The 22,668-nt window shown below is 35.9% G+C and overlaps 1 protein-coding gene across 1 annotated transcript in view; it reads right to left on the reverse strand.

Moving 5' to 3' along the window:
• Nucleotides 1-22,668, reverse strand: part of LOC145687313 (cell adhesion molecule Dscam2-like) — a 1,291,367-nt gene that overhangs the window by 144,239 nt on the left and 1,124,460 nt on the right. Inside the window, exon 10 of the mRNA XM_081760775.1 lies at nt 15,782-15,943. Within this exon, the coding sequence (XP_081616901.1) occupies nt 15,782-15,943 (162 nt within the window). The remainder of the gene's footprint in view (nt 1-15,781; nt 15,944-22,668) is intronic.

Here is a 22,668-nt window from a genome sequence, read left to right on the forward strand (position 1 = left end):
ACTTTAGTAAAAAATACAATTTTGTCGAATGTGGTTTAGTGTTTGCGAGAATTTCCAATCGTTTCAATTGCTTCCAGTTGAAATGGGTCAGTAATGAGGGAGCACGTTCTGCCCAATTTTATATACTAACCTGAATATTTATAAAGCACACTCAGATTTTTATAGAATATTGTGTGTGTGTTTTGTTGGGGATTAGAGATTTACTCCTACGGTTTGGGGTTGAAATTACTGACAAGGAGACTTGCAGAAGTGTAACTCACCGATTTGAATGAAACTTTGCATACTTGTAGAATATCGGAAAGCAATCGACACGATTTTTTTTATATCGGCAATGGTGCGGGTTTAAGGGTACAACCCACCTTTTGAACGTTAGGGGTGGTCTCCAAGCATAGACGGAAAATGATCATTTAATGTAGAAAAAAACATACTACCAGGGGGATTTAGGGCAGCTAATTCAGGATCTGACATCAAAATTATAAAATTCAAAATGACGGATCCAATATGGTGATTACAATTACAAAAAGTCTTCTGGTTTGAAACGCTCTGCAGTTAGCGAAGAACAATTTGGCAGGGATTACTGCGAGATGGTTGTTGACCGATTTGAAACCCCTTTCTATACTTATTTTAACGGGATGCTTGATTAAAGTGCGTCTCTTAACATTCGCACATAACTTTTATTCAACTTGATCAATTGAATGTCCAGGAAAGGAACATGTCAAATCCATTTTTTTAAATATATTTTCAGATGATTATACTATAATGTAAATCTAAGAATAAAATTCGAGAAACTTTTTTCACAATCTAATAACCATGAACAAATTCGAGAAACAAAATCGATACAGGAAAAATATAGCAATCATTTATTTATAATCCTTCTCCTTTAAAAGTCGAGAAATGTGATCCGGCAGTTTTCTAACTTGACCTTTCAGTTGTGTGTATTTTACCATTTACGTATACTGGAGTATAGTTACTCTTCCGTAATCACACTCGATACAAGCAAAATGTATTGCATTTAAACGTAACTGAAGTTCCTGAACAAGAAAATCTATATTACATAATATACATATAACAAAACTCAAATAACAGGAATGTGATTTGAATGTGAGAGGAAGATAGCACTACTCGCTTGGCGTAAGGAGCGTAAACATTCGACGATTGAACAGTGAAAAAAAAAACATTGTGTGGAGTGATAAATCATGGTACACAATGTGGAGATCCGATGGCAGGGTGTGGGTATGGCGAATGCCCGGTGAACGTCATCTGTCAGCGTGTGTAGTGCCAACAGTAAAATTCGGAGGTGGTCGTGCTATGGTGTGGTCGTGTTTTTCTTGGATGGGGCTTGCACCCCTTGTTGCTTTGCGTGGCACTCTCACAGCGCAGGCCTACATTGATGTTTTAAGCACCTTCTTGCTTCCCACTGTTGAAGAGCAATTCGGGGATGGCGATTAAATCTTTCAATACGATCGAACACCTGTTCATACTGCACGGCCTGTGGCGGAGTGGTTACACGACCATACCACCCCTGTAATGGACTGGCCTGCACAGAGTCCTGACTTGAATAATATAGAACACCTTTGGGATGTTTTGGAACGCCGACTTCGTGCCAGGCCTCACCGACCTACATCGATACCTCTCCTCAGTTCAGTGCTCCGTGAAGATTGGGCAGCCATTCCCCAGAAACCTTCCAGCACCTGATTGAAAGTATAACTGCGAGAGTGGAAGCTGTCGTCAAGGCTAAGGGTGGGCCAACACCATATTGAATTCCAGAAGTACCGATGGAGGGCGCCACGAACTTGTAAGCCATTTTCAGCGAGGTGTCCGGATACCTTTGATCTCATAGTGTATATAGCATTCAGATTCATAAAATGCATTTAATCTAAAGCACTCCCTGTTGTTGTGTAATTATTACTTCTGTGTAACTATCACAAGAACTCTCACTTTTTGACAGGACTGAGTTGTGGGCGTGTGTTGTTTACACATTAACAGGATTTACCTGATTTGTACTGCTTTTTATTTTTTTTTAAAAATGAAATGTTACATTACGTTTGATCACATGAGAAAAGTTTTTATTGCTATTTATTTAGGATCACATAAAAGAAATCTTCATGTTATTAAAAGTTTAGCTTTTGTACAGTCAGCTGCAGAAGTAACTATACCTCGCACTGCTATAATTCCATTAAGTCAGGTCCAGTAGTTTTGCTGGTTTCGCAATCGCCTGGACAGATGCAACCCAATTTACATCTAACATATCAACCAGCAGATGACTGTTGGTAAGCCTGTGGTGTATTGAAACAGGCTTTCGCCGTGCAGTCGATGTACGGAAAATGTCTCCAATTCCAGTATAATCTATATTGTTTTGGGTGTGTTGTCCAGTAAGTGCCATCCCTAGTAGCATAGACAACTTGCAAACCGCTTGCTGTAAGCTTGCATTAAAAGTCTGCATCCTGCTTGATTGGAAAGAGGGCAAGCATGCCGCAAGCAGGATTCCAGTAAGGAAGTTATATGGGGGCAACCTTTCATTCTGTGTTCCGTTTTACGCTTGACGGAAGTCAATAACCAAGGAACGGCCAGTGATGCTATGACGGTCTGCGAAGGAAGAGGTACAACAAAAGGCAGATTGTATGAAAGCACGCGTTGAAAGGGCAAGCTTAGAAAGCCAAAAACCAACCACGCGCCAACTGTCCGAAAGCTTTCTTGCTACTTGGGATATATCAATTGCGTTACAATTCATTGAAGACGCGAATGCTCCGCAAACGTATAAAGAAAAAGGCGCTATTATGGGAGAGATATTTATCAGAAAGCAACGGACAAAAAATAGTTAATACCTTTCCGTATGAAAACTTTGATGACTAAAATGCTTCTTTCAGTGGGCGACCAATCTGAAAAAGTGGATGATATTCTAGCAAAAGTCGAGCAAGACTACCGTGCAGAGTAGCGTGCAGGTAGTCATGATATCGCGAACGCAAATGACTTAACATTCATCTGCAAATACTGTATACAACTTGGAGAAACCTAGAAAGAAGCTTATGTTTGCGTACTACATGATCTGACTCAAAAACATTTATTTGATCAAATTTCTATCTAAGAATTTCTCCTGAAACGTGACGAATTCGAGCCATTTTTGAAGCGGTTAGTCACAAGTGGTGAAAAGTGGAGAACCTACGACAACAATATACGAAACTGATTGAAGTGAGAAGAGCTCTCAGTCTGTGCCAAACCCACACTGACGCCCAGGAAAATTACGCTGTGCGTTTGGTGAGATTAGAAAGTCATCGTGCATCATGAGCTCCTGCCGGCGAAAAGAACGATATATTTAGAACTGTACTGTAGACAATTAGTGCGAGTACAGCTAGCAATTCAATACAAACGGGGGTTCGATTCCCGGCGGGAGCTCATGTGGTTCGGATTCCACGTTAATCAGTAGGTCCACGTCTCATATAGCCTCGCTGCTGAACGGGACGTAAAACTCAAAATCAATCAATCAATCAATACAAACGGTCGGAACTGGTCAATAGAAAGCGTTTCGTATACCACTCTTACAATTCTAGACCATTTACACCTTTAACGACCAGTTAGAAGTTGTGGGAACTTGGCTAGAAGGTTTTAATACATCCACAATATGCACGGACCTTTCACCGTCAGACAATTATCCGTTTTGGTCTCAGCAGAATTCTGTGAATGCTATTAAGTTAATTTTAAACGAGTGCTGCGTTTCATGACATCAAATAGATGCTTAATGGGGTTGTCAGGAAATTTAGGGTCGTGGAAAATGTTAGAAATTCGATACTAAGTGCGATATCGTCTTGAAAGATATCACTTACGTGGGAAACTAAGTAACTAACTCTATGGCATATGGAACACGGAAGTTCAATGCCGCGTTCACAGAAGCTTTCCATTGACTTCTGTCCTTAGCCAACTGGATCCAGTTTATACTTTGTAGTCCTATTTCTGCAAGATCCATCTTAACATTGTTCTCCCATTTGCGCCTAGGTCCTCCAGTGGTCGTTTTCCGATTGGACTTCCAGTTAAAACTTTAAAAGTATTCATACTTTCTTCTATTCTGGTTACATCTGACACGGGAAGGTCCCACAAGTTGTCGCTCATATCTGACTGCCACATAGCACATCTGATAGAGCATCATAAGAAATGAAGATGAGCAAAATTTAAGGTGCTATGGACGAGAAGGATAGGAGCTGCGGGGCTTCAAAATTTGAATGTCAAAAAAATATATCATGGAATTATGTACGTTTAAAGTAAATATCTTGAAGACCATTAAAGCAATCAAAACAAAAGTTGCACAATATAATGAGAACAAAATGCTCTATTGAAAACCACAAACAATATTGCCATAGGTGAAGCAATGTTGCCAACTCAGCATAAAATATTTTGTTTGAAATAGCGCCATATACAAGTGTGCACAGATTTAAAATGCACTATTATTACCAAACATAACAGTGAAGTGTAGTGGTACAGTGTTGCAGACTGCTGGAGCTACGTCTGCTGAAAATGTACAATGGAGAAGTCTCATATGTGGCAACAAAGAGTAATAAAGGAATCTGGGTCTCATACTATGAATTTAGTTCAAATGCATAACACCGATAATATAACATAGCAAAATGTCAGCAGTGTTACAAAATATTGATGCATTTGAAAAACGAAATTGAGTGATGCCATTTCTACGTTCTGTGTCAGATCCGAAGCTATATAGCACGGGATCTATAGTGTAAAGTGGGATCCGAACCACTATGAAAGAAAAAAAGATAATGAAATATAAGGTGTAAAGTACAACAAAAACATTTTCGAGACGGGATTGGAACCCGCGATCTCTAATATGTCGGTTGTCTAGCCTTCTAGACCACACAGTTATCCGGGCCGACTAAGAACGAAATCAAGTAGTAATAAAATAATTATATTTATAATGTATGAGTAGCCAGGGCAAGAGTGAACGCGGGGGCAAGAGTGAAAACACAATTTACGAAGAAGTGGCAACGTCGGTAAATAAGCGAATGTTGAAAACTAGTTCGGCATGGGACATGTCGGAACGGAAAAGGAAAGGAGCCGTGTGCGTGCAGTGTGAAGAGCAGCAGAGTGGTAAGTTTGTTTTAGAAGGAAAGCAGTAAAAGAGGTCGTGTCACAGTATGTAATGTAGTTTCAGTTGAAGGTACAGGACTGGAAATATTTCATGGAAAAGCTGTATTGGTTCGTATTTCTTATCAGTAGTACGCAAGAAGAAAAAGTTCTAAGACGGCGGATGGCGGGCAATGATTGGAAGATACCTGAGGCGGGACAAGAGTGTACGGGGCAAGCGTGAACGTTCACTCTTGTCCTTTGTGGTATAGTTGGGTAAAGAAAATATAGGAGCCAACATGTAACACTGAGTAAAAGACATTTGCAGAGGTAAGAGAAATTGGTGGTCATGTACTACTAACAAAACGTTTGCACTATCGTTTAGAATTTCACAGCCTGAGCACATGCCATACTGCATGGAAATGTCGACAGACAATGTTGCGCAGGAACACAAAAGAAGATAGGAACGGCAAACAAGTAATTCTCACCAGTCATCCAACCAACCACAAAGCATCAAGTCAAATGTATCTGTACCGGACGACATGGATATGCCCTGCCAATTCTGTGGGGAACTATTTTTCAGATACCCCAAACGTTGAAATGTAGATTTCCTGTATCATATGCAATGAGTGGTATCACGAACAATATTACAATTTTAAACAAAGGAAGTCTGTGTACGTGTGTGACCACTGTGTACGTATGTAGCACCGCACGTAACATTTTTGTGACGAATGTTGAACTGATTTCTCCTATTTTCACATTTTGTCATTATAACATGTATGATATATTACTGTAACTTTTGTTGGCAGTTCCATTTGACACTAATGTGTTTGGTATTTTATAACTTCCTGTAGTTCCATGTAACCAGTACATACACATCTATGATTCAACGTGTCTCTTGGCGTTTATGTCTACGCTTGTATGTTTTCATTCGACTGTACAGTGTTGCTCCAACCGTTGTTTACTCTTACCCTACCACATGGGGCAAGAATAGAACATTTTTCCTTCGCTAAAACTATGTTATTCCTCTGTATCCTCTGCTATTTTTATGCTGAGTTGGCAAAACTGCTTAACCTATGGCAACACTGTTTGTGGTTTTCGATAGAGCATTCTGTTCTCATTATATTGTGCAACATTTTTTTGATTGCTTTAAAGGTTTTCAAGATATTTACTTTAAACATACAAAATTCCATGATATATTTTTTTTGGATATTCAAATTTTAAAGCCCCGTACCCCCTATTCTTCTCGTCCATAGCACCTTAAATTTAGCTCATTTTCATTTCTCATTATGCTCTATCAAATGTGTTATGTGGTAATCAGATTTGAGAGACAACTTGTGGGACCTTCCCGTGTGAGCTTCCTAGATTTGATGCTCCTAACAATGTTTGGTAAACGATATGAATTATGCAGTTCCTCGTTATGAAGTTTCCGCCATTTCCCATTCCTGTTCCTCTTTGGTCCGAATATCCGTCTTAGAATCTTATTCTCAAATACTTTCAGTACGCGTTCCTCTCTCAGAGTAAGCGACCATGTCTCGCAACCATGCAACACAACAGGTATGATTATCGTTTTATATATTTTAAGCTTCAAATTCCTCGACAGAATTCACGACGACAGAAGATTTTGAACTGAATAAAACACGAATTTCCTGCTTTTGGTTGACATTTAATTTCATCGTAAGTATGGTTTCGGTTTGTTAATATTAGGGATGGGTTAAAACCTCTTTTATATAAAAAAAAACAGGAAACCGGCTTCTAGAAAAACTAAAATCAGAAAAATAGACATTTCAGTTTTCTCCAAAATCGTTCTCCAAAACCAGGTTTGGTTTCTAACCAGAGTAAAGTTTCGTAGTTCCCGGAAACCCGGATCCGTTTACAACAAAAAGGTTTGTTTTTAAACATATTGGTTTATAAGCATATCGGTTTGTGTTTGCACTTCCTTTTCATGAGAATTTGCTCGTGTTTTGAGCGTCTTTCATATATGTTCTCGACGCATATTACAATACCGTAAAATCAATATACCGAAACCGGTTTCGGTAAAAAACGAACCGGTTTTTGGAGAAAACCTGGACCGGTCTTGAAGAAAATCGAAACCGGATACGGTGAAAAACCGGAAACCGAGAAACTAGTTTTTGTGCACATCAGTAGTTAATATTGATCCTAGATATATGAAGGTATCTACTTTGTCAAAAATATTATTTGATATTTTGACGTATCTATAATTTGCAGTATTACGATCCCGGCGAACTATAAATACGTTTGTTTGTTAAATTTGTATAATATGGTTATTTTCACTTTTAGTACGATTTGTTTTATTTGATAAGAAAACATATTACATTTTATTTTTCTATTTTTGGTCGAGGGGCTCAGTGGTAGAGCGTTCATCTCTGGTGCATGGGATATCTGGTTCGATCCCAACTAAGTCAGTTTGTGGTGGACAACATCATGCCCGTGGGTTTTCTCGGGGTACTCCCGTTTCCTCCCACATCCTTATTCTACCAATTCTTGCATCATTGTAAACTTGACTTAATCAACCCCATCAGGAAATCGCGGTAGGAAAGAGGGATTGCCGCCGTCGACGGTGGCGGGCCGTCGGAGACAGCCGGGAACCGTCCGCAGTGGCACGACGATCTACTCGTTCAAAGTTGCCGACCTTTCGCCGAGTCGGCAAGCGGTCGAAAATCGTAAAGTAAAATGCCATTTTCGGACTCTTTGCCGACTATTGCCGACCATCAGAGTCGGCAAAACAGTCAGAAAGGCCTCTTTCCGACCTTCTGCCAACTCCTTATGCCGGCCTTTTTTCGACGGCGGCGCTGGCGCATTTACTGCGCCTTTACGGCTGTTTACCGACTGCTCGGCAAGGCAACTATTCGTCGCGGTCGAAAATCGCGCGGAAAGACGGCGGTATCCGGCGCCGGCAATCCGACCGCGGCATCTGATCGGCATGGACAAATTGTCCGATTATAGGTGGCAGGATCCTGATGGGGATCGTCGGAACGTTAAATTGAAGGCTTTCATTTAATTTACATTTCCATTGAGCATCTTAATCAACTTCAATTGCTGATTATTTCAAAACCGAAAGTGACATTTAATTAGAAACAATCATAACAATGATAATTTAATTAGAAACATTGAACTTAAAATTATTGATTGATAGGAAATGCTATTTAGGGTTTTAGTAAGTCTTTTATGCCCATTATGTCTTTTGTTCAGAAACATGTGAAGAATCGATTTTTTCATAAGTGCAGGGTCCTTTGAGGGGTAAGAAGTGGTCTACAAATTGGACGCAAAAATTGATCCTAACAGAGAACTAAAGCTGAAGAAAGTTGTGTAAAAAAAAGTTTTGTCAAGCAGAGTGGTTGTCTCTGGTGCAGGAGAGTCGGGTTTGATTCCTAACGAGATGTTTGACGGTCCAAACCTCACGTTCAACTATCAACTCACGTTTTCACAGAGTCCCGGTAGCGTAAAGAACTATTAATTTTGAAATAAATGAACAGGAATACACGACAGAAAATTTGCGTCAAAGTGAACTAATACCTTATAACATAATTCACCATCAGTATAATTTACATACATCGGTCGAGCTACATGTTGCAATACTTCTATCCGTTGAAATGTTCTACAAACAAAAGAGAATGACAATCGCAGGATTCTAATGTAGTAGAAATAGTAGTAAACAAATATCTACAAAAATCTAACAAAAAGGGTAAAAAGATCTCAAAACAATAACTTTAGTATTAGTGTAATAATTTCAATCTTACGAAAGATAGAGAATGAGCATAGTCAATGAACAAGAACTATTACTCTTATTTCATTTTTCTCAAAGCAGGCATTTATCATCATGGCTAAACTCTCATATATATTTTTTCTTTCTTTTATTTTGTTAATTTGGTACCTCGAAGCAGAAATCCATGGGTCGAAATTTAATTCTGCGGAATAAAGGGAGAAGAAGTAGGAAGTAGCAGGTAAAAAGCAAAATCGAAACTGAACGGGGCTGCTGGCTGGTTGGAGCTCGCATTAAATGAGGAGTTGTTGGCCCAACCGTTCTCCTGTGGTTGGGTCGTTGTAATTAACCAGTTGGTAACATTGAGCGCCGTGTACTAATTTCTTTCCTCTTCAACCACGGGAACCGATTGCGCTTTTGCCCCGGGGGAAGTCATTTGATGCATTCACCAAGAGGGGAGTAGGGTGGAAAGCGCTTAACAAAGAAGATGAAAAATACGAAAAGGACGAGAATTAGATGGAACGACTGACAAAGAATTTTATCTTGCTTTCATCTTTGGACTTGAAAAACTCTTGAAATCTATCCCCCTAGAGAAGTTGAAAATTGTGCAATCTAACTCTGATCTTTAATTTGTCACGAAGTCATCGTAGAGTTTCTCACACTTATGTCATTATTCGCAAGTTGCCTCCTTCTTAGAAAGCACTGCGTAACCTATTTGGAGTGAACTTTTCACTCATTTTATTGAAATGTTTTCCGGGTGCTTTTATACTATATATGTATTTGTATGCGTCTTACACGACTAAAACCTAAAAGAAGAAGAATCCGAAGGATTTAATCTGATCAACTCGGAATTTTTAATTGTGGAATGTGTAGTCAGCACATTGCAAAATCTGTTGTAGTTACGTGTCTGATGAAGGCAACGTTACATTGCCTTACTGTTACAAGCGTGTTATTAATATATTTAGCACTTTGGTCAGTTTTATTTTGCTAATACTTGTAATGGATTTTGGAAAACGTTTATCACAACAAGATAGTAGCATAGTATGTTCTAGAGTTTACACGAAGTAAAGAATGAAGGTTATCCATCCCACCACATGATTGCTTTGGTAGAAGCGTATTTTCAACAAAATTGTATGACCGTTGTCACGATTTTTTCAGCAGCAATTCCCAAGTAGTTTTATACCAGGAAAGCAACACTGTATGACCTAGTGTAACGTATTTGAGAAACAACAGTTGCCGTCTAACGCAATTTCTACGTGGCGAATTGTGGGGATATTTTTTCGAGACAACTGAAAATTCAAACATATGTGTGTGTTGATATTGTCAGTGAATGTGTGACTACAATTGGAGAAGATGAAGGTTAATGTTAGTGCTAACAGACTGGGTCAAAGAGCCGCATATGATACATGAGCGTGGGGATGATCGGCGATTTTCTCTAATTCCGACAAATATAAAAAATAACCCTTTGCTCGCCTGATTTAAGTCTTCTAGATTATTATTTATAGGGTAGTCTGAAGAATTCAGTGTGCCATATCTACAGAATGCTCCAAGCTTTGCAGTACAACATAGTCATATAGAACATCTTAGCCACACATTGAAAAAAACAAAACAACAAAAAAAAAAGAAACAACCAACATGTGTCATCGAGGCCATGTGTGTCTAAGTTAATGCATGCAATTTTCAACATTTTGTAAAAGCAATGTAAGGATTTTGTAGTTAAATGTATTGTAGTTTATGTAATGGGTATTTAAAGTATTAATGAATGTTGCGCATTATTGCATTCTTCGAATAATTTGAATAACGTCAATTCAGATTTTTGGAACTTTTGAAAAGTACTATATTTTTAACATTATAATGTACAATGTTAATTTGTAGAGGTTGTGGTTTGATTAGATTGTAAATTTGGAAATACCGAATGCGGACAACATCGTGAAGCCAAGAAGAAATATCTAGCAATAAGTTAGTTCAATCTTTCAAATGAAAATTGTGACTATACTGTGATAAAGTCATTGGTTCTCTGTCTAAAGTCTTCATTTATTTAAGGAATTCCTCCACAAAGACGAGGGAGCTTTATACTGCAAACAATACGAATGGGGTATGAAAAGTCAATTTTCAAGTAAGTTTGTCAGAATTCAGAGGTACAATATCAGGATTTACTAAGAAAACATTGATTACCACCAGTCATGGGCCCTGGGACATCATTCAAGGAATACTATGTTATATATTGATCAAAAGACAACGTTAGTTAGTATGTTTTATGTTTTATATTAGTGACACTTGTTTAGTAGTAAATATAATATATAGAAGTTAAAATTTCCAGAACTACTCATAGTATTTGTTATAGTTTAATAAACGTTTCTAAAACATGCTTCAGTATGATTCTTCTCTCGTGTAGTAAGAACGCATAGACTTAAAAAAAAAAAAAGATGTGGCATTGCGTACGCGAAGAGTGTTGGAGAACTGCCTATTTCCTCTGATCTTGAGTTTTTCTATATTAGCTGTAAAGGCGACAGCTCCGTGCCTGGCTGCAGATGTTTATGGTCTTCGTTGCTTTGGACATTTGACAGAGCAACTACTGCAGCACCAATAAGCATGCAAATTTCCTGCTCGTCGTCCCATCTTGAGGCTGACTTAGCAAAATATTAAACGTTACCTCCGGTCCGTGGATTTCCAAAAGATGTGTCTCATACTGCGGTCTTTATTACTTTTTCTGCGTCTGGACAAGTTTTGTATTAAGGTTTACTCAAATTAACAATAAATATTGGAATTTTTAAAGAAAGAATAGGAATATCAAGAATCTTTTTTACAGTCTGGGTGCCGAATAGGAACATTTTTCAAACGATTTAATTGGAACCTCGTGATGTATTGACATTGCATCTAGCAATTGAAGTTGCAGTTTCCTTTTTTTCCGTTACCACACGTATTCGTTACCACACGTATGCTTAGTCACGAGGGAGCTCTGCAAATTAGATTAATAACGAATATCTTGTATATATGGATTTATCAAAGACTACAGGATTCTCTAGTCGGTATTAAGTCTTCTTACGGAATAATGGCCTCCTACAGACTACATTCTACTTCTAATATTCGAGGTAAATGAATTACTTTCCTATACACTGACAAGACGATCATTAGAAATTGTATTTTTTATAACTCATATATCTCGTCTACTCTGCTGTTAGTACATTGCTTTTCAAATTTGTTTAATTCTTAGAAACCAAACAAGAAAGTAACATATAATATACAATCACTAGCAAAAATAAGTATACGATCTTCCTTCAACAACCTTACATGTGTTCATTCAATAACTTCGGAACGAGTGATCCCATCTTAACTTAGTTTATTTATTTATTTATTTATTTTTGGTGCAGAGAGAACATGACTCTCTGTATAATACTCACAATTGTAGCTATTGACAAAATAAATAAAAAATGTGTATTTACTTTTCTTATTTGGGATAAAAATTCTAAATCCTCAAGAATTTTTATTTTGTACAATGTGGGACAAAAGTCAGGAAGGGGTTATAACTGCGAATAACTTTTTATTTATCATTAGTTTTCATTGATATTTCAGAGACTAATCGTGCATCACGAACTGCTGTTGGACTTGAAAATGCAATGTCGACGATTAACTTGAATGCATCTAACAATTAAAAAAAAACAAAAACAAAAAAAACAAACAAAAAAAAACGGGTGGAACTGGTCGACATAAAAAATATGATATAATACGCTGACAATCCCAAATCATATACATCTTTAAGCCGTTGCGTTACAGGTGTCATTTTCCTATGTGCGTGCTATAATACCAGTTTCATTTACTGTTAACAGACTGTCTAGACAGTTATATAGGGCATAGTTGTTGTATGCGCGTGAGAAAAGCAGTCACATTACTGACAAAAACAATTATTTGCATTTTGACAGAGCATTTTGACTGCAAAAGGGAAATTCTGATGTACTGAAGGGATTTTATGCTGCTTCAGGTTGGCAACACTGACCGGAGGTTAAAGACAAAGGTTTCCCTTTTCAGATCTCAAAATAGATCTCGAAGTTGCTAATTGTTTATCGTCAAAACGTACACATGCTTGTTGTAATTGAATGCTCTCTTAGGCCTGTCATCAACTGAAACAACACATCTTTTTTGCCTTTTCTGCCAGTACGGTGCTGTCACCTAAGGAGAAATAGTAGAACTATGTGTTGCCTTGCACCACTGGTAAGTTTCAGTATCTCCAGGATTAGTACGACCAATTATAAGGGATGCACTTTCATGACATCCACATGGATGTCACTAGTACGCAACGGGTTAAAAACCTGTAAAAAATTGAGATGACTTCGCTGGGAGGTTTTTAATGCATCCACCGTGTAGCCCAGCCCTTGCACCTTATACTATTTGCTTTTGCCTATGTGAAACTCCGTGAACGGTGTTAAGTTAGTTTCAAGAGATGCCTGTGAAAATCACGTGTCACAATTCGAGAACAGAGACCATACAAGTTCTACAGCAACGAGATTCTGGTGTTGTCGAAAAAACGGCAGATCATGGGGAAAAATGGGGCATACGTGGTTTCTTAATATTACTTTGAAATAATAATAAATATATTCCCAATTTTGACCTCCAAAAGCTCAATATTTTTTTATACAACCTGATAGCAATGGAAAACAAGAAAATCCTTAAGAAATATCTGGATATGGTGATGTTAACTCTAAGGTCACGTGGAGTAAGATCAAATCATAAAATGTTCACATCGGAGGTGAAAACTTTACCACTTAACTGTCATTTATCCTGTTCTGCATGACATTGATATCTCATAAAAATATAAAACTCATATGGTCCCGACATGTGGGAAAAGAGTTACCGCATTTTTGGATGTCCATTCGTCAGTTCCTCTGTTTATTTGTCGTTTTGTCTATGTTTGTAGACGCGAATAAAGACCACACAGTTCAACAAGTTGACACAAAACCAATAAAAATAACTTTCTATGATATTTGGTATATGTTGTAATATTAAATGCTATGTTATAATTTTAAGATTCAATAATATTTTGCATAAATAGTTTGAAACACGATGTTTTCTTCCACCTGTATTATTTAAAACATTTTGAAGTGGATTATAGCAAACAAAAGATCTTGCAACAACAAGGTAATGACTGAAAATATGCTAATCAGTATCAGTGTAACCACAAAAAATAGCAGATTATACATGTATAGAAACACACTGAACACACACAGAATTATCCACACATAATGATACACTTGAGCTTGAAAAATTATTTGAAAACTTCCTGACTTTTAATAGTAATTAAAACTCATATTTAATGAAGTTTATTGCACACTGCACTTCACTACTTTCACATCCCATCAGAACACAATTAATCTATTATTACGTGAACGCTAAATACTAAACATTCACATTAGATTAGCTGGGTTTAATTTATTACGAGAGTTCTAATTGTACCTGATTGTCTATCATAAATGTGGCGTATAACTGCGTTTCCAACAATGAACTACTGCAGTGGTTGCGGATAGTTTTGAAACAGTTAAATCATAGAAACTTAACATTCAATTGTTTTTCTCTTTACATAATTAAAGCTCTCGTTTTCACAAATAAGATTCAATTTATGAACATGTTGTTATTATCATATTAGTATATGAGTTTCTGTTAAGGAACAAATGATATTGAAACCTCGTTTAATTATTAAGTTCAAGGAGTTATGGAACAGTATGTAAAATATCTTTTAAGTGTAGTAATAGTTTCAAGTTGTAATTTCTAACTGAATTATGCTAACATACAGTATTAATTTTAATATTAATTACGTGAATAAGACAATTTTGAGCACCCCAACTTATTTCTGTTGATAATTTTAAACATAAAATATTCCATATAAGACCATATTAAAGACAATGACAAATATAGAATTGTGCTCCTTATGTATTACGTGATGCAGTGTTAATACAATGATATAGTGTCATTTTAGTAATTCACATATGATTGTTCAAAACGTATCTTGCTACACTACTTTGTTGGATCCGTCTCTTACCCACAGATAGAATTCCATGAATACGACGACCGAACAATTTTTGTCACTTTTTGAATGATATTGGACAACTAAGGTACATTTTACTTAATTATATTTATTTTCAATCAACAAGAAACTATACTAAAATTAGTCCAATTATTCGAAAATTATATGAAAAAGAAAATTTATGAAAAAAAGAACTTCCAAACCTGTCACTAAAATCTGTTGCCAATTTAAATATTTTAGGATTGCCGGTTTAGTAAGCAGACGAATTGAGTGAAAATATTGTTTTGAATTTGTAATAAAAGAAAATCTTATCTTGAAATATGAAAATACTCGAATTCATTGCTTCCATAACGAGACAGAATACAAAATTCGACGACAAAATAAAGTAAATATTATTTTTTTTATATCACACTTCACGTATGAATCTTACGACGACAAGCAACAACATTCAATACGTCACGTAAACATTTGCAAGACAGTTAGGAAACAGGTTATTGCATTTATGCTATACTCTGGGCGAAACGGCGAACATAAAGAAAAGTACTCTCAATCCTGAAGTACTTGGAATTATTCTGTGTAATAACATCTGGAATAAATATTGATGATTTTTTGATCAAATCAGGCAAAATGGAAAATAAACACTGAACTCTTAAATTAAAATATTTCATTGCAACAACATTTAAGAGTCAAATTGGTTATGAATGCGAATAAGAATGAAAATAGTATTGTTAATAATCTAATTAACAATATTATGCAAAATTTATGCTTTTAAATTTTATCGTTTTCTGACTACCACTCAACACAATGAGCACATTTTAACAAAAAGGTAATGAGTCATTAATTAGAAAAAAGTTTATCTGCATATTTACTCATCAATATCTAAACTATCAAGAAAAATACTGATATTGCAGGGCCTAAACTCTCGTATATTAATTTGAAACAATTCAGAGAAACCAACTGCTATTTTTACTTACCCATAACTCGAACATCAACTGATCTTTGTGAGGAATGACTTTGCTTGTTGCGAGCAGTACACGTATATGAGCCCTTGTCGGCTTCCCTTTGAACATTCTCTATAATTAACGTTCCATTCGGAGTTACTCTCTGACGAATGTTTGTAGGTAATTTGATTCCATCTGGAAAATAAGATTTCTCTCGTCAAATTTCACATGTATAGGAAACAATAATTAAATTAACACAAGAAAACAATAATTAAATTTTGCACAACAAGTAAACGCGAAACACGTCTATATAGTTTTAAAATATTATAAATGTTATTTTGTCATTTATTCATTTAAAAATATAAAAAACAAATATTTTTAATTTCGCGATTTTTGTTGTGCAATATACATCTGTTGCATATATATATATATATATATATATATATATATATATATATATATACTAGTACAGTCAATAAATTCGTGGGCTGGTACCCGGAATATATGCAACCAGTAGAATCCATTGTTGCTGTAATCAATGTGAACATCCACACACACACACAGAGACACAATTACGCAGATCCACACTGACCTTCAAAATAGTTCAAGCATCATTTTCTCTTTTGACCTGTCTTGTCTCGGGTTTTTGCCTTTAGGAGATGATTACGATTTCCATGTGGCTGCCTGTCTTGTTAGTTGTGGATCATAGAGGAGACACCATGTTTCATCTTCTGTTATTTTCCGGTTCAGTTACGTTCCATCAGCGTCAGCACTTCTGATCGTTGGTCTTGTTCAGAATGCGTGGGATACGGTGCTAGGTGACACGCAACATGTTCAAGTCATCGGTCAAAATGTTGTGACACGTACCATGGCTGATCCGTACTGCTGCTGCGATGTCATCTACCGGCTGGAAACGGTTACCACGCACAACCATTGCAATGTAATCGATTTTGTGTTATGTTCGGACTGTTGTTGGCCGACCTACTGGTTCATCATCCTCTAAACTGTTTCTCTCCTCTGTATCCCGTTGGTGCCACTTAAAAACTGCACTGCGGCCTAGGGCGTTGTCATTCTACACTTGCGTGATCATCTGAAACGTTCCTGCAGCGGATTTGCCGAGTTTTTGGAAGAACTTGAAGTTTGCCTGTTGCTCAAACTGCGACATTTTCGAAGTCCGCCGAGGCACAATCAACTCCTTTTACAACAGAAACATTATTCTGTTTACACTCTATACATAGATCTGTCTCTTGCTGGGTCGAGAGATGAATTTCCACTGCTTCCTCCAAGATATCACTTATCTACTGTAGTATACCACTAGCGCCACACTGCGTCCAGTCCAGAAACTTATTGACTGTAGTTGTGTATATATACAGGGTGTAACATAAATGCATGGCCAAAAGTAACGAGGTGATTCCGGACATCCCAAAAAGTAAAAGTGTTCCTATAAATATGGGTCCGATGCCGCTTCATTTCCGGAATATAAAGTATTCAAATGTCGAGTCCCTAGGATGGCTCACTATCGGAAAGTGAATGGAAATATTCAATATTACATGAATAATACAATTAAGTTTAATTATGCCTGTGCAAATACATTTACACTAACATAGAGAATGAAACTAATCAATATTTGAGATTATTGGGTTGTCAGTGTTGACAACCTGATACAAAGTGTTATGTTTTCAACTAGCACTAGACGTCCATACTTCAGCATATGATTGCTGATATCAAAACGTTCCTAAACATGGGGCAGATTCCGCTTCGTTTTTCAAAATCAAGGCGTCCAAGTGTGAAGTCAATTAACGGAGCACAATAAGAAATAACGTTTAATAGATCACAACACTTGCATGAAAGTGTTAATGTGTTGCTACAAATAAATGCAGATTAGAGTAACTTACGTATGAAGCCACAAAGTAATTAAATAATAAAAGCCACAAAGTAATGTTATTGGCTAACAATGTTCGTGTAGACGTCTAATGCTATTTGAAAACACAATATTTTGTAAAAGGTTGGCAACATTGACAACCCAATAACCTCAAATGCTGTTTTTTTTTTTATTAAACTTCAGAATAACTCACATTCACTAATCACCTGTTTCCTTTAGCCTCAAAGGCATAACCATGGGACACTAAACTAAAACTTTCATTTAACTTCATTTCAGTTTTGGGATACGCGATGGATTCACGTCTCGTCTTTATTTTATTACTTTGCTTAGAAATAATCAATGGAGAGGAGAAAGGGATTATCATTAATAGAATGCAACATTGGAGAATTTAAGGAATAATAAACACTTCTGACCAGAGTATATACAATTATTTATTAAAAACTAAATTACAGTGTAACGGTTTCGACAACTTAACGTTGTCTTCATCAGACACTAACTCCTCCAGAGTCGTGATGGATAGAGTTGGAGAATTTAATATGTTGAAATCAAAAATAAAGGGAACCAAAAATCCAGCATTAGAAAATCGACCAAGCCTGGATTCTTGTAAGGATTGATCGCTTCTCCTAGCTTCCTCAGTTTAAAATGTAATTTAGAATATCTTTTCTTGCTAGTACAAACATTTTTTAGACGTAATTACTTAGAGAGCTTTCTCAGATTATGTTGTTAACTATTTTATTTTTTGGAATTAGAAAAAGAAAGTCTTAAAGAAGTTAAAGCATTGCATGGCAAATTAAAACAACATAATTTTCATTGAGGTGATTATCACACGTATGGAAACATTTAGCGTTGGAAGTTGAAGTATTTGGAAGTATTTCGCCAAGAACGCAGTATCTTGTGTATAATTTTTCAACAGGTACAATCTTGATTAAAAAAAAGAACACTCACTTCTCCTTAGAAAGTCCTGTACTCCTAGCCTCAGTTGGAATTAAACCGAACAAATGTGGATTTTTTTGATAAATTGAAACCCATTTTTAAAGACAAAATATTAGAATTTCCTAGAAACAGTTCCATAATATTGCATTCTAAAGTAAGGTGGGTGGCCAATACTTTTCTTTTTCGAAAGAGACTGCATACAACCTTTCCGAAAACAAGCTTTCCTATTTATTATAACTCATCCTTTCATTTGGTATATTAATATAACGTCTTATGCATTACATGAGATGGAATGCATAAAATTTGAAATGTTTGACATAACAATTTTTGGCATGTTAATTCAATGATTTGCCAATATTAGTAACTAACTATTTACTACGTAATTTGAAAAAAAAAAATATTAATGCGTAAATTTGAGGCAATTTGACAAAGAGCACAATTTTCTAACGCAGAAAAAGACAATTGGACGAACCAAAAACTTGAATACAGGAAATTGTTTCAGAAATTAATACAGCATAACACAAGATTGGGTAGACAAGTTTCATATTTCTGCATTAATGTTCATTCTTTTCAATATATATGCAAATGCTTGAGTGAGTTGATAATGGAATGTAGAAATTAATCCATCTTCAGAGGTTGTATGTATTGCATGTACAAGTAAAATAACATTTTATTTTTGACTCGTGCAGAAATACTTCCTGTGGGTCGCCGAATCATCTCTACGAATCAATAAATGTGCGATCGCCTACTTGAAAAACGTATATACAATACGAATTCTCGGCTTTGTTGTTTGTACACATGAATTTATTTTAAAAATCAAGTTCTTCATGCTGTCAGAAACCAACGACGATATCTTAGATGTAATACTTTTAATACATGTAATACTATACACCAGTCCTTTTTTTTAAGTACAGAACGTTTTTATTTTCAACATCAAGTGAAACTGATATGAGGGAAACTGAAATGGTAACATTTTTGCTTTCAAATCTTCATTAAAATCAGAAATCACAGTCACACTTCTGAAATTAAGTCACAAATTTCAATTCGAGTGTCCTTATGGAAATTTTGTAACTCATAAACACTGTACCTAGAAATATTTAGCTTCTTTCTATTTTGCTATTTAACTAATTACTTCTGCTTGATTTGTATTTACCATCAAGCTACCTCAACGTAAACTACAAGATTCCAAGATGTTTAAAAGTTGGATTTGATCCCATTATTGTAATCAAAGTTGCTTCATTATTGTCAATATACAAATCGAAATTTAGTTATCTTATAATTTCATGAAGTATTTATTATAAAATGTTTGTTACATATATAACTAAAAAATTATTCATGGAAACGTAAATAATTTTGGAGTTCATAGTAGTAAAACATTGCTTAAAACAACCGAGTACATAACTTATTTTTCGATACTAACGTAAGTTTATATGAGTGAGCTGTAATAGACTATATGGAATAAAATCATGATAACGATCATGTATCAAAATAGGTCACTTTTAATTTTCAGAACATTCATATGCATGGCGACGATACTACAGAACAGATAATATATAATAAAATCAGGCCTACATTCACACTTTTTGCAAATGCCATTTTCTGATCAACTATCCCATGCACTTTTCAGTACCAATTATTTTCATGCTTCAAAGCATTTTTTTATCAAACAAATAATAATAAGAAAAAATCATAAATGAAAGCTCATACTAATGTTACTATGACTTCCAGCTACAGTGTTCTGATGTTAACTAATCCGGTTTTGTTATAGTATTGATTTAGACACTTTGACAGCTTCCATTAAATCCATTAGCGGAGAATCTCAAATTACCAATACAGCACATGTGCCTCTCTACATTTACTCATTTCTACCGCAGAAACCTGATATTGTAGTTTTTGAGAGGAAAATTCGATCATTTTTATTTCTTTCCCTCATTCAATGTTTTAGTTATTTTGCAGAAAGGAAACTGGTAATTGAGAATGTCTTTTAGTTGAAATGGTAATCTGGTTGTTTCACTTCAGTTAATTGTTAAACGGTAAACTTTTGTGTATCGAGAAGGATGAGAAATGCCTGAATATTTAAGATTTCTACAATGAAGTACGCCATTTTACAACAACTATGTTAATTTACTGAAAGTCAATGGCTTGCATTAGACGCCATATTAAAAACAAACAATGCAGGAAACTGCAGAGAGTTTGATTCAATTCACACAACTTTTCAATTCAGGAAATTCGCAAAAAATCATAACACGTACAGTATATTCAAAATAGTTAAATTGTTTTTTTTTTTTTTAAATTGAGATTCCTGTAAGTCTTTAAATTTCTATTGTAAACGTTCACAAATCGCATTATCTTATTTACAGCTCATGATGTAAATCTTACTGTGTTCATTCACATGTTACAAATAAACCTACTTTAAGATATGTTAATGACGCAGGAAAGTTTACCCAATGCTATAGTGCGGTTGTAATATACATACTACTTCGTGAAATTCGGCTCGAAGTTTTAACAGTTTCGTGTGGGTAATGGAAAAGAGAAAATGTGGGCTTAATTTCTACTAGAGAGTAGAACTAAAAGAAGACCGTTGTTATTGTTATCTGGAGTTCGTTCGTAAAAGAAACGGCTAAAACAGGGGTCTAATCAACTCTTTTTTAATATAGGAAAAGAAAACTAAAAAACAGTTTTCTTGGAGTGTCAGCAATAGCAGCCCAATTATAGTACTATAGTAGTGATTATAATATATAGTAGTAGTAGTGTGCTGTATGCAGTGATAACTTGGACAATTTACAGAGCAGCCATACTACCAAATTTTATTTGGTAAGAGATTTAATGTAGATATGGGTGGCCCAAAAGCAGGTATATACCCAGCATTTATCAAGTATAACGTTCTAGTTTATGGATTTACTTGCTTCAACTGTTCCGGGCTTAAGTTATAAGTAAAAAGACATTAAGAACAAATAATAAAGAAACGAGATCTACCTGTTTAATAACAATAAGAAATGATATAAAATACAGTACGAGACTGTATACCTACTTTTGGGCCACCCTTTTATATTTCGAGACTTTTAAAATAAGAGGACAATTTTTGTTTTACGTGCGTTAAGCCAGCATATGAAAACTACGTGAGATGAAGCGGGAATAGGACAAAGCTGTTCACATTGGACATCGTTCATCTCACACGCCATTAAACTGACTCGTTGGGAGTAGCGAGCGTGAAAACATATCGAGTGCAATCGAGGCGCCTGCCAAGTGTGAACTTTGTGGCACAACTTGATTTCTCCAGGCCAAAGAGCGTACTACAGCTGCAATTCACCGTCTAATGGATGATTACGGCTGGAACTTCGTAAGTGATTGCTCTGTACATAAGTCTTGCAGAGAGTTTAAAGCAGGACCTAACGACGTACGCCACAAGAGTAGCCAAAGGAGAAAATCTGTGATGGCACATGTCCTTGATGAACACGTGGATCATGTGGCCTATGAAAGGCATAAATTATGATTTCTGAAGTGTCTGATCTTGTAATTTCAGAAAACTCAACAGCAAGTTGAATTACATCATGTAGTTCACACTCAGAGGGTGCTCTGATTGCACTCGCTGTTTTCATGCTCAATACTCCACAATAATTTAATTGCAGTCATCTACCGGTGTGGAGAATGGGCGGCGCTCAATGAACAAGTTGTCTCATTCACGTTTCGTCATTCCATGTGGTTCTTTTCTATTGAGCTAACGAAGATTAAAAAAATAGCTCTTGCATGCTATTCGTTAAGTATGAGAAGCCTTATGGATACTATGGCTGTTCGTCCATCCGTATATCGATAGGTATCAGAGCAAAAACAATAATGTATGGCATATTTCTATATACATATATATACATATAGATTTGATGTCCCAAAATTAGGTTCCGCCTCCACCCCAATTCTCTATTGCAGCTGTAGGAGTATAAATCTTTGTCACCACACTGCAAAAATAGTAACATATATATTTCAAAATATGTCCACAAATAGCTTCGCCGTCCAAAAATAGTTTCCATCTCCATTTTTATCTTTCTGTTGAAGTCAGAAGTGAAGGAAATTCATCACTTTAAGTTTCAATATTGATTTATACAAGAAA

Source organism: Thermobia domestica, chromosome 6 (genome assembly GCF_964235325.1).
Source record: "Thermobia domestica chromosome 6, izTheDome1.hap1.1, whole genome shotgun sequence".
NCBI lineage: Eukaryota > Metazoa > Arthropoda > Insecta > Zygentoma > Lepismatidae > Thermobia > Thermobia domestica.